Source organism: Pongo pygmaeus, chromosome 10, assembly GCF_028885625.2.
Source record: "Pongo pygmaeus isolate AG05252 chromosome 10, NHGRI_mPonPyg2-v2.0_pri, whole genome shotgun sequence".
NCBI classification, from domain to species: domain Eukaryota; kingdom Metazoa; phylum Chordata; class Mammalia; order Primates; family Hominidae; genus Pongo; species Pongo pygmaeus.
In genome coordinates this window covers 131,428,696-131,441,757 of record NC_072383.2, presented here as the reverse complement: position 1 = coordinate 131,441,757, position 13,062 = coordinate 131,428,696, and the positions used below count along the sequence as shown (strand labels likewise).

The following is a 13,062-nucleotide window of genomic DNA, read 5'->3' as shown; positions in this document are numbered from 1 at the left end:
GGAATGCCAAACTCGCCCTGCCGGGACTCTCCGTGTGCAGGAATGCTGACCTCGCCCTGCCGGGACCATCCGTGTGCAGAGCGCTGGACTGGACTCAGCCTCCCCGACCCTGGGGCTGCTCGGGCGTCTCAGAGATAAACGCCCCAGTGTGCAGACTCCACCTGACCCCATTCTAGAACACTCTTTCAGCCTGTGCTCTCCCATGGACCCCTCGGCCTCCAGCCCAGGCCCGGGCAGGGGCCACATCACTGCAGGCACAGCCTGCACAGACATCGTTTGGGTCTCGGAGGCTGGCGTTACCCTTGGTGACTGGATATGGGGGGTGTGCAGTTATGGGGGCGGCTGTCAGCCTTCCACGTGGACCTGGACTCCGGGGCCGCAGGCGGCTTTGCCTCATCTCGGTAAGGCAGGCGGGGAGAGGAGAGGGAGCCCCCAGCAGGCCCCAGGCTCCCGAAATCCCCTCCTTCCTGCCGCTCTCAGAGCAGCCCTTGGTTGTGGAGAGTGTCTTCCCCAAAAACTGCTTTTAAATGAAAGGAGGTAGGGAGGGGGTGAGCGGCTATTTCCCGGGTGCCTGTGACCTCATTTCATTCCTGAGATCAGGACGAAGGTTACTCCTCTGAAATGTTAGGCCTGTCAGGGTTCGGGCACGGGAGCTGTGGGCAGGGGCTGAGGGCCACGCGGAGCCACGTGGGGTCCCAGGTGAGGCCACTCCTGTGGGCTTCATGACCACCAGGACGCGTCCCCAACACTGTCCATCCGCGGACGGGCAAGGAGGGGTGTGTTGGGCAGGGACATCGTGGCTGGAAGCAGCCCAGGAAGCCAGAGCCCCAGACACGGCTGAGCCCGGCACTGCGGCCCACACGGCGCCTGCCCCAGACCCCAGGCCGCCGCGACGGTGCGGCCTCTGGCTTCCATGGCGACTTACCTTGACTTCTTGGCGCATCACAAACTAAACCACCGAGCCCCTCCTCCCCCGGCCACCGCCACTGACTCCAACATCTGGACCCCCACCGGGCCCTCAGCTGTGAGACCCCACAGCCTAGACGGCTCCTGCCAGGCCATGGGCCACCGTGGGCGTCCCCCAACACCTGTGCAGACCCCTCATGGAACTGTTCCATTCATAAAAACCTGCCTGGACCAGGGCGAGAAGCGTCGCACACACACAGCCAGGGCGAGAAGCGTCGCACACATGCAGTCCGCCTCGGGCCTCTGCAGGGCCGTCCCTGAGGCCGGGGTGTCCATTCCCCTGGCACATCTGGCAGGGCCCTCACCCCCATCCAGGTGCCCCCGGGTAGCCCTCGGCAGTCACAGGGGGACAGTGAGGTGCAGTGGTTACGGGCCAGGACCTCGCGCCACCTGCCTGGCCTCCTCGCCCTCCCGGGCCTGATGCTCCTTGGCCACAGCAGGTGACGGTTCCTCCCTGCAGGGCTTTGGGGCAAGTGGGGCAGGCCTGGGCCCTGGAGCTGCCCTGGGGCAGAAGGAGAGCCCCCCCGGAGGCTGCTCCGAGGCTGAGGGGACGTGGCTCAGGGGCTGCTCGGGGGGTTCATTCCTGGCTCAGGCTGCAGGAATCCTGCACTAGTGGGGACTGGATTACTCCTGAACACTGAGGGTGACTGTGATGTGGTCATAGGCTGCGCATCTACCTCCTGGTTCTGGGGGCCACCGGGTTTAGGGTGGGGGCTGGGCTCTGCCCCTGCTCCCTCAGGACTGATGGGGCCAGTCCCGGGGCACAGGCCCAGCTGCCCTCTGCTGCCCAGGAGCTGGAGCTGATGTGCCCGACCCCACAGCAGCCCTGCCCAGGGCACCCTCCTGGCTGGGGCAGCACTGATACCCACCTGTGCCTGTGTCCCGCCAGCCACAGTACCAGCCTCAGCCCTGGACAGGCTCTTCCACAGCCAGGAGAGGCCAGCACCCCCACACCTGGGAGGCCACAAGCCCCATGCACCCACCGGGCGGGGGTATCCCCCCAATGCCCGACCTTCTGCCTGGTCTCCAGGGCCCACCTCGCAGGGCCAAGGTCAGCAGGGGAGGGCAGGGCCGTCAGCCGAGCCCAGGAGGAGGACGCTGGGCTTACCTTGTCGTCCGGGCCGCTCTCGCTGTCACACTGCAGGGACAGAGAGACAGAAGTGAGTCGGGGCCCCACCAACCAGTGTCACCCCCCGGGGCACGGCGGCAGCCACGCTGCAGGGACACGGGTGGGGCGGCCCTGGCTGCTGCCGGGAGAGGGAGGTGCCAGCAGGCCCAGGTGGTCGGGGCGGTTAGGAGGAACCTGGGCCAGGGCCCGGTGCTGCACCAGACAGACCTGGATCACAGCCCCCCCGGGTGGGATGGACAAAGGGGCACAGCCAGGCCGACTTGTCAGCGGTGGGGAAAAGACTGGCCCTGCAGCCCGAGAGGAGCCCTCACTGGCCAGACCTTCAGAGCAGGGTGGCCATGAAGACCCCCATCCTGGGCCAGCCAGAGCCTTCCTCACACCAGGAAGGAGGGCAGCCTCCGGCCCAGGATAGCCCCACTGTCCCCAGTGAACCCCCGAGGGGATCGATGGCACCACATGGGCTGGGAGATCCAGGCACCCCAGCTCCTCATGGTGGGCAGAGCCTGGGAGCCCCTGGGGTTAGGACAGCCGGGGGCAGAGGAGGGGCTGGCAGCGCACAGAGGGCCATGACTGCTCAGGGTTAGACACTCGATGCCAGCGCCATTTGTCAGCTTGGCTGGTTAGGGTGGGGGTGTGATAATCCCGAAAACAAATCCGTTTTCCATTTTCAGTAAGCAGAGCTTTGCGAAGAACACACTGACTGCAATGTCCCCCAAAACAATCAAAAGGGGAAAAATCTCTTCCTGGCAACTGCAATTATGAGGCATTCATGTCGAATGAATGACCTGGCGGAAGAATAAACCCCCCAGTGCATGGAGGGTGGTGAGTGCCAGCCGGACGTGTGGGCGGCGCCCTCCTGTGTTGAGCCCACTGGGTTAATGCAGGGAACCGAACGCACGGCCACCCTCCACGTCCAGCCGCAGCTGCGGAGTGTTCAGTGACGGAGTTCACGGTACGGTGTGAAATGTGCTTTAGCAGACACTCTGCAGCCAGAACGTGCTGCTCCCAGCGCATGACGAGTCACACTCCAGGTGGCTCCTACTGGTGGGACCCCAGCTGGGACCCCTGGGGAAGCTGGGCAGCTGGGGTGGGCCTGTGGGGGGGGTCTCCTGAGGCTGACAGGCTCCCCCAGGCTGTCTGTCCCGGCTGTGTGCTGCCCTGGTGGGCTGGGCCAAGACCCCCAGGGTGGGTGTCCTTTCCCACACAGAGGAGGAAGGTGTGAGCCTCTTCTGGCTGCACAGTCGTGGCCAAGCCCTCTCCTAGGGTCCTCCCTGGTCTGGCCTTTTAGCCATGACCCAGCCCTCTCCTAGGGTCCCCCCTGGTCTGGCCTTTAGGGTGAGAGGTAGAGAAGGGCCTCAGTCCCACCTGCACCCGCCCAGCCGGGCCCACCACACAAGCACTGAGGGCTCCAAGTCAGAATCAGGCCCACCCCGCCCCGGAGGCTGCAGGTGCAGAGCTCACCAAGGGCTGGGCCACAGGACCCCCACATGTAGACCAGCTTTGCTGGCGGCCCTGGGTCCCTTGAGGCCTGCATCTCCCCTGCTGTGATATGGGCGGGCCTTGGTGTTTGGTGAGGAAAGTATGAAATGGAACTGCCCAGGCTCAGCCAGAAGCAAAGGAAGCAAAGACCAGGATGTGGGGCAGGGGAGCGCAGGAACATGCCAGAACACGCCAGGGCTGAGGGGACCAGCAGGGCCAGAAGATGGCAAAGCAGGAGCTGAGACTGTGCCAAGGGTGCCCTCTGCACACGGGGAGCCTGGGGAAGGCAGAGAGGGAGTGCGCCCTGGAGGTGGGACAGGAGGCAGCCCCACTAGCATCCGGAGGCCTGTGGGGGAGTCAGGTGCCCTTCTGGCCTCACAGTGGGATTTCTGGGGACCCCCAGTAAGGCCTCTCCCTGCTGAATTTGCGCTGCAGAGCCTTTGACTTGGAAACTGCAATCCCACCAGACTGTCAGGGTTCTGGCCAATCAGGCCTCGAGAGCAGCCTGACACTTGGGGCCACATGGGTGCACCTGTGGCCTGGGGGCCACCTGCCCAGTCCAGCCTCTGCTCTTGTCCCCGCACCCAGATCCCTGCTTGAGCCTGGGTTGGCCCTGAGACCCATGGGCCAGAGCCAGGAGCTCCCACAAGGCCGGACCTGGTTACAGATCTCCCCGTGGGTTTCAGGTCTGTGGCTGGACCCAGCCAGGCTGACCGCACAGGCGAGGGTTTAATGTATCCAACAGCAAAGAGACACTGAGGGGTGCTTTCCAGCAAGCGCACGAGAGAACGCTACATGGATCCTCTAATTAACCAAACAGCACGGCATTGTCAGCCAGGCACAGGCAGGGGCGTGAATGAATTTGTGTTATTAAGTCCTACTGAATTAATGTTTAACTGCAGTGGAGTCGGCATTGAATGAGGCAATTAATCAGGGTGAGGAGAAAAGGAGAGACACATCCACCTCTCGGGAGCTGCTCGAGTGAGGCGACCTTTCACGGGGCTGGGGCTGGGCTCGGGGGCTCAGGGAACGTCACCCTGGTGTGGTTTGGGATAGGCAGGAATGCCTGGGAGCAGAGTACACACCCCAGGCCCCGAAGGGACATGCTAGGCATGGTCAGGAGGCCAAGACTCAGGCTCCAAAGAAGACGCCCGCTGTGTACTGCACGGCCCCACGCTGGGCAAGGCCCTGAGCTCTCTGTGTCTCAGTTTATGCTTCTGTAAATAGGAACAACTTACAGGGTTGTCCCTTACAGCTCATAGGGTTATTGTGTGGCTTAAATAAGTGAGTATGTGCAAAGCACTAAGGCAGTGCTCGATATATAGTCAGTACACTATACACATATGATAGTATCATCACTACCATCACCATCCTCATCACCACCATCACCATCCTCATCACCATCACCCTCATCACCATCACCCTCATCACCATCCTCATCACCATCCTCATCACTATCACCCTCATCACCATCACCCTCATCACCATCCTCATCACCATCCTCATCACCATCACCCTCATCACCATCACCCTCATCACCATCACCCTCATCACCATCACCCTCATCACCATCCTCATCACCATCCTCATCACCATCACCCTCATCACCATCCTCATCACCATCACCCTCATCACCATCACCCTCATCACCATCACCCTCATCACCATCCTCATCACCATCACCCTCATCACCATCCTCATCACCATCACCCTCATCACCATCCTCATCACCATCACCCTCATCACCATCACCCTCATCACCATCCTCATCACCATCCTCATCACCATCACCCTCATCACCATCCTCATCACCATCACCCTCATCACCATCCTCATCACCATCACCATCACCCTCATCACCATCACCCTCATCACCATCCTCATCACCATCACCATCACCCTCATCACCATCACCCTCATCACCATCCTCATCACCATCACCCTCATCACCATCCTCATCACCATCACCCTCATCACCATCCTCATCACCATCACCCTCATCACCATCACCCTCATCACCATCACCCTCATCACCATCCTCATCACCATCCTCATCACCATCACCCTCATCACCATCACCCTCATCACCATCCTCATCACCATCCTCATCACCATCACCCTCATCACCATCCTCATCACCATCACCCTCATCCTCACCACCATTTTCACCATCATCCTCACCACTGCCACCATCACCATCATCCTAACCATCGCCATCACCACCACCATAACCACTATCACCATTGTCACAACCATCACCATAATTGTCATCACCACCCTCACACCATCACCACCATCACCATCCTCATTACTACCGCCATTATCATCAGTATCATCGTCCTCAGATCACCATCCTCCTCAACAGCACTACCATCAGTTATCTTCACCACCATCACCGTCATTACCATCAGGTCATCATCCTCACCCTCATCCTCACCACCATCATCACCATCATCGTCTGCCCACAAAGCCAAGAACGAGAAGATGCCATTTCCCCTGGCGTAGGTGAAGTCCTGGTCTAGGAGTTTTAGAGTCTCTGAGCCCTGGCAGTGCTCACGCTTGTCTATGACCCTGATGGCCAAGGCTGGAAAGGTGAGCCTTCCTGCAGCCACGAGGAGACCCTGACATCAAGTCTCTCCTTCTCTGCTTGTCCTGAGCTCCAATGGCAGCCAGCAGGCAGCAGCTTCCTGTACCATGGTCTGCCAGCCTACAAGGCCCCTCTGAGTCTGTCCGGCCTCACCATCCAATAATGGCCCTCGTGACCACTTCTCAGTGCTTGTTCTCTCCACCCATGCCCTCAGTCAGTCTGGTTTTAAGCTGCATTGAGGCTTGGGGGCCCTAGACCACTTAAACCTGGGTGCCTGGGGTGGGGAGTAGTAGCCGGGTGATTCCGGCCAGTGGCCGTGGGGGCAGGCTCTGGCCCCGAACCACTGGGCTCTGTTCCTTCCTCCTTCCCAGGGCCCCAGCCCTCATGCCTAAGGTGTGGGGTGGCCAGAGGGAGGCACCTGACAGGAGTTCCAGACCACTCAGCAGCGCAAGTCAGAGGCCAGGTGTGAGCCAGGGCTCCCCACCCCAAGCCCACAGCTCAGCTCCCCCAGGCCCTGGGAAGCTCTATCTGCCCCACCTTCATCCCGGGCTGGGTGTGAGAGCCGCGGTGGGGCTCGGAAGCACAGGCACCTGTTTCGTCCTCCGTGAGAGTGGGTTCCCCGGCCACCCCAGGAGCCACTGCGTGTCACTGTTTTCACAGAGGTGGCTATGTGGTGGGGATGCCTAGCACCTCCAGGCTCCATTAGTGGCCTTCCCAGACCATCACCCGTGGGTGGACAACGGCCTTGAGACACGGCTTTTAGAGCCACAAGCTGGGCAGGGGGCACATGGGCTTGGTTTGGCCTGATTTATTTTTTTTTAATTGGCTGCCAACATTTGAGCACCTGGAGACTTCTCATGAGCACCGATGGCTGCTTCCTGCTGAGAACAGGCAACTGCATCCCCACGTGACAGCTCCCTGTGGGTTCCCAACACCTCCCCCAGCTTCTGGGCCCCGGCCCTGGGGTGTCAAATGCTGGGCATAGCCCAGAGTTAACATGCACCCTGGAGCCCAGTCTGGGCGGGTCCTGGCCCCACTGCTTCTCGGAGCCCGGTCTGGGCTGGTCCCGGCCCCACTGCTTCACGGAGCCCGGTCTGGGGGCGGGTCCTGGCCCCACTGTTTCGTGGACACCGGACACCATGGCAAAGGTCTCTTCGTTTCTCTGAGCCTCAGTTTCCTCATCTGCAGAGACAGTGGCACCTTCATGGGGCTTCTGAGTCAGAGGAGGCAACGTGCATGGCAGGCTCAGGACAGCAGCCGCTGGCGGCCAGGCTTCATAAATGGGAGCTGCCATCAGTGTCATCTTCACTGTCACTGTCACCACCACTGCCACCAACCCCTCCCCCTTCCCTCATCCTCAGAGGCATCTGAGCCCACCCCACAGCCAGGCATAGGCCCTGCCAGCTGGCAGTGCACCCTTGCTACCCAAAGAGCCTGGAGGGGGCTTGGCCCCCATCACCCAGGCCTCCCTGCACCCCTTCCAGACCCTGGGTGGCTACAGGCTGGGGTTGGGGCTGCCTGTCAGCCCCACACATGGGGAGACACAAATAAGCAGCACGGCTATTAAGCAGCAAGGGACGCATGCCTCCCCTTCCCAGCGCAAGCGTTAATTACGGCTTCGGTGTGCTCAGGGGCCGCCTGATCCCACTGCTCAAACAAAGGCATGAAAAATTCATAAGCAAGGACCCTACACTGAGGTCGCCGCTCCCAGGGGTTCCTCAGTGTCTGGCCCCGACCAGGCAGGGTGGGGAGGAGACAGGAGACAGAGGGGCCAAGGGGCTGTCCTGGGGAGGGTCTAGGCCCAGCAGTGGGGGAGGGTGCTGGAAACACTGCCAGCCTCTGCTTCCACCTCCCCAGCTTCCCATCCAGGAGAGCCGTCTGGGCCCGGTGGCTGGGAGAGGGGCTGAGGCAGGGCCAGTGAGGGCCAGATTTCTGCCCTGAGGCACTGCATGAAGGTTCCCGAGCAGGACTACCTGGGGCAGGGGGCCCTGACCCCTCCTCACCAGCAGAAAAAATGCCCCAACAACACGGGCGCCTGCACCAACCCGAGGTACCTCTAACAGTGGCAAGGCGTGGGCAGGACGGAGTGGAAAGGCCGGGCCTGGGTGTTGCGTGAGAGGCCGAGCTGCTGGGAACACCAGTGCGGAAGCCCCACCCTGGCTGAGCGCGTGTGGTCCGAGTGTGCACATGTGTCCTCCGTGGGGCCCTGTTGAGCCACGCGTGCCCACCCAGGTGCCCGGGGATACGAGGAGCATCTGCTGTGTGCACGTGTGCCGTGGCGCGTCCTGCATATGCAAGTTCCTGGTCCCTCCCTGTGCCATCTGGTCATCCTGCCCTTGGTGGCTTCTGCCCTCAGTGTCCTGCCATGTGTCCCAATGTATGTGGCACGTGGGCGCCTCAGGAACTGCCACGGAGCCACGTGCCACTGAGTGGGGAAAAGGGCCACCTGTGCCACCTGTGCTGGGCCCTCGTGGGGCAGATGGCAGCTTGGCTGCTTCACCTATTCTGTCTGAACCTGCAGCCCAGAAACTCCAGCTCCCTGGATGGTTCGGGGCGGTGGGGGGAGCAGCTCTGGAAGGGATGGGGCAGGAGCATGAGTGGCTGTGGGCCCGTGCCCTGCCCTGTGGGACCCCATCTTCCCAGATGGCAGGGCCAAGGGGCCCACCTTCATTTGGGCTGCATGCTGGGGCGGCATATGCAATGCATTCCAATCAAGCGATTTGGCTGAAATAAGGGGCAGGGGCTGGTGTGGCACCGGCAGCCCCCAGGGCTGAGAGCAGCTGGGGAGGTTTCAAGTTGAGCTTCACACTGTGTGAAATGTCTCACGATTGGAAAGGTCATTCTCAGCCCCTTTCGGCCGCCTCAGTCCTGTTAATCCGCACCCCTCCACCATGTGGGCTCAGCCCAGGCTCCACTTCCCTTCCCCTCCATGGGCAGAACTGAGCTGCCTGGTGGGGCACAGCCAGGTGGGAGCCACTTGTGCACTCACCCCACGCAGCCGGGCAGCTGTCCCCGGGGTGGGGGTGGGGGTGCGTGACCTCCGGCGGGGCTGCTGGCCCCTCGTGAGCAGGGGGTTACGGGTGCGGATGCTGGAGCTGCAGGGCCCAACTCTGGCACTTGAGGGTGAGGCGCCTTTGGCCATCCACAGTACTGGCATAGAATGGATGGGTGGGGCCTACTGAGTGGATTTGCACCTGACGTGCCCCAGGGTAGGGGCATGGTGTGGGGCTGTGCCCGTGCCCCCCAGGCTCACAGTGGATTTGCACCTGACGTGCCTTGGGGTAGGGGTGTGGTGGGAGGCTGTGCCCCCAGTGTCACAGCAGTATCAGCCCATTTCATAGGTGAGGAAGTAGAGGTTCAGAGGGAAAGAACTTTGTTCAGCTGCATGGCTACTCAGCAAGGGCCTGGAGCTGAGCCCAGGACTCAGAGCTGGGGATCTGGGGATCTGGGGATCTGGGGATCTGGGGATCTGGGCTTGTGGGGCCATAGGTGTGGGGCTGGGAGTCCTCCTGACATCGGGGAGGGGTCCCCCTGGGCAACGCAGGTGCAGTGAGCAGTGGGCTTGCCCTGGAGTCTGGTTCCAGGTGCTGATGTGGTCAGCCCAGAGCAGGCGTCACACACACCACAGGCGGCTCGGAAGCCCACGGGATGGCTGGCAGGGACAGTGTGTGGTGGGCGGGTCAGGGGGTGTGTGGAGCCCACTGAGGGGATGTCTGGCCTCCATTCTGGCAGGGTTGGGTGCAGGAGACAGTGTGGGGCTGGGCTCTGCTGCTGCACCACGCCAGATGGAGGTTTGCCAGGGACCAGGGTGGGTAGGCGGTTGGGGCCAGGGTGGGTAGGCGGCCGGGACCAGCTGGGCGCACTCTCAGGGTGACCCACAGGGAATGGGGCCCAAGGCCGAGGGGAGTCAGCACCTGGCGGGAGGGACCTGGGATCAACTGAGAGGGCTGGGGGGCAGGACGGGGCTGGGAGACTGGACTGCGTGGGCATGGGGCTGGAGGGCAGGACTGGGTGGGCCAGGACACAGGGCTGGAGGGCAGGACTGGGTGGGCCAGGACACAGGGCTGGAGGACAGGACTGGGTGGGTGGGGCACGGGGCTGGGAGACTGGACTGGGTGGACATGGGGCTGGAGGGCAGGACTGGGTGGGCCAGGACACAGGGCTGGAGGGCAGGACTGGGTGGGCCAGGACACAGGGCTGGAGGGCAGGACTGGGTGGGCATCGGGCTGGAGGGCCGGGGCATGGGGCTGAGGCTTCCTGGCCCACCTGACAGCCAGCTCCTCCCTCTCTGACCCTGATCCTAGCATAGACACTCCCCGCCCGCTCCCCAGGCCTTTCTTCTCTGGAGACTGGGACGCCCGCTCCCCAGGCCTTTCTTCTCTGGAGACTGGGACGCCCGCTCCCCAGGCCTTTCTTCTCTGGAGACTGGGAGAGCGGGTGCCCGGAAAGAGCTGCCATGGAGCCCAAGGGGTGGGGGCCGAGCAGTGTGTGGGGATGCGGTTCACACTGGGCTCACTTGCAAGTCGCCACGGACCCACCTGCTGCCGGATGGGGAAACTGAGGACCGAGTGCATGAGAGCCCACCAGGGCACAGCCTGGGGGTGGCTGGGTGGGTTCTGAATCCTGAATCCAGGCTCTAGAATCTGTGGCAGAAGCCCTGGAGGCCACGCTCACCCTCTGGTCAGGGCCCCGCCACACTGAGGCCCACCTTCCTCTCGCTGTCCTGGGAGGTGGAGGCACCTTTGCACCTGGTTACACAAGATAACCAGGTGGCGGGTCCTGAAAAATGCTATGTTTGCTTACTCAGCAAATTCAGTTTTTATGAGTGTTTAGGCTTCAAAGCACAACAAAGCGCTAATTACCCAATTAATGAGCAATTAACAAGCAATCAAGTCACTGCAGCCAACAGCCACAGCCTCCAGGAGCTGCAGGTGAGTGAGGCCCTGGAGCAGACACGCCGGAGCTGGACTTGCCTGTGCACCCTCCCGACAGCGCCGAGGCCCCATGGGCTGTGCGCCCGCCTGCAAGGGTGCCTCCCGGTGGGGGCTCAAGCCCTCAGGAGAGGCTGTGCCACGTGGCGGCTCCGTGGCCATCACTGCCAGGGAAAGCTCTGGGCTCTGCGGTGCCCACTGGAGGCCCCCACTCAGTGCACCCGGCACAGCCCGCGCTTGCCTTGGGCCTTGCAGGACTCAGGCAGCCCTTGACCTCCAGTCCAGGCCCATGAAGAGACAGCTGGGGATGGCAAAGGGGAGCGGTGGGGCTGCAGGGCTGGCACCCCTGCCTCTGGCCCCAGGATCTCCTGATGCATTTCTGAACTTTCCCTGAGAGCTGCCAAGGGAGCAGGCCTGGCAAGCCCTGCGTCGGCGAGAATATGGGGCTGGAGCCCTGGTTAGGAGGAGAAGCAGCTGGAGAACACACCCTCCCAGGCCCCTTCCGTCTCAGGACCTCCTATAAATCAAACTAACTCCCTCCCAGGCCTGGCCCCAGGAACCGGCCCCTGGGTCACAGGGCCTCAGTCCAGCCACACCCAAGCTCACCCTGACCAGGGATCTGGGTGAGCCCGTTCCCGCAACGCTCTTCTTCGAGTCCCAGCCAGTCTGGCTCCTCCTGGCACTCAGGGGTCTGCGGCCCCTCCCCTGAGCTCGCCGTGCAGTGGTGGCCCCTGCGCCTGCACACGAGTGCAGCCAGCTCCTGCTCAGGACCCTGATCCCACCCAGCGATGATCTCCGATCAGCTGCTTATTTGCTATCCATGGTCTTGTCTGTTGAGAACATGGATCCTGTTCCCGAGGATCCATGGGGTCCACTTAGCTGGAGACATGGCAGGCACACGCGTGGGCAGCCTGGGCTCCGAAGTCTGCACTGCCTGTTGCCCCACGCTGTGGTTGGAGGGGACAAAACTGTCCTCGTGGGGGCTCCCAACTGTCACAAAGATTGGGGCACTAGGTGCTGGGGGCCAGTCCTCAAGGGAGCACTGCCAAGCCCCAATACAATTCCAGAACATTCTGTCAGATGTGCAGAATTAGAAACCTGCTTAGCACCACCTGAGCCTTGGGCCTAAATGCTCTAAAATGCACAAAATCACCTTTAATTTTCTCAAGTCACGACTGCCACAAATAGGAACATCTGGACTGGCATTTGCACTGCGACACCCTGGGACATGGGCCGGGGAGGACCCACCACAGCTGCCTCCGGGCTTGGCCCAACCTACACACTGGACAGGCTGGACCGGCATTTGTGCTGTGATGCCATGGGACGTGGGCGGGGAAAGCACCCACCTCAGCCACCTCCGGGCTCGGCCCGACTCACACACTGGACAGGAACCGTCTCACTCTGAACAGCTTTCCATTCTACACCCGAGTGCCACTTCTTCCTATTAAGTACATGTCCCTGGCCACACACTCCGTGGGCTTCACACCCACAGCAGAGGGCACCCACCACACGACAGGGCAGCCATACAGCACATCCCTAACCCTCTGCCCTCACATCCTGTCAAGCGTGGCCACCTGGGGCCCCTGTGCTCTGGCCCTCCAGCTGTCTCCACACAGCAAGGGGGTTCCTGGTGACAAGAGCTGGCCACCAGCCGCTTCCACTCTACCCCACCCCATGCCAGCCTGAAGACCCCCGAGTGCCACCAGAGCCCCTGGCCTCACCGTGATCATTACCACACAGGCATGTGCACAACATGATCATATATACGTGCATGCAAAGACACTGTTACGTACACACATGTGCACAGCCACATACATTTTTATGTACACACGTACACTCACACGCAGTCATGCATGCACGTGCAGTTATACATACACACATACACATAACAATACACTTTCACATACACACGTGCACTCACATACACCATCATGTACACATGGCACACACACTGTCATGTACACATAGCA

General features: G+C 61.6%; 1 protein-coding gene across 17 annotated transcripts in view; it reads right to left on the bottom strand.

The window, feature by feature from the left end:
* Nucleotides 1–13,062, bottom strand: part of FBRSL1 (fibrosin like 1) — a 93,954-nt gene that overhangs the window by 34,999 nt on the left and 45,893 nt on the right. For all 17 annotated transcript variants that reach the window (XM_054444842.2, XM_054444845.2, XM_054444834.2 and 14 more), the window contains one exon: nt 2,075–2,104. In XM_054444842.2, coding sequence (XP_054300817.1) covers nt 2,075–2,104 — 30 coding nt within the window. The remainder of the gene's footprint in view (nt 1–2,074; nt 2,105–13,062) is intronic.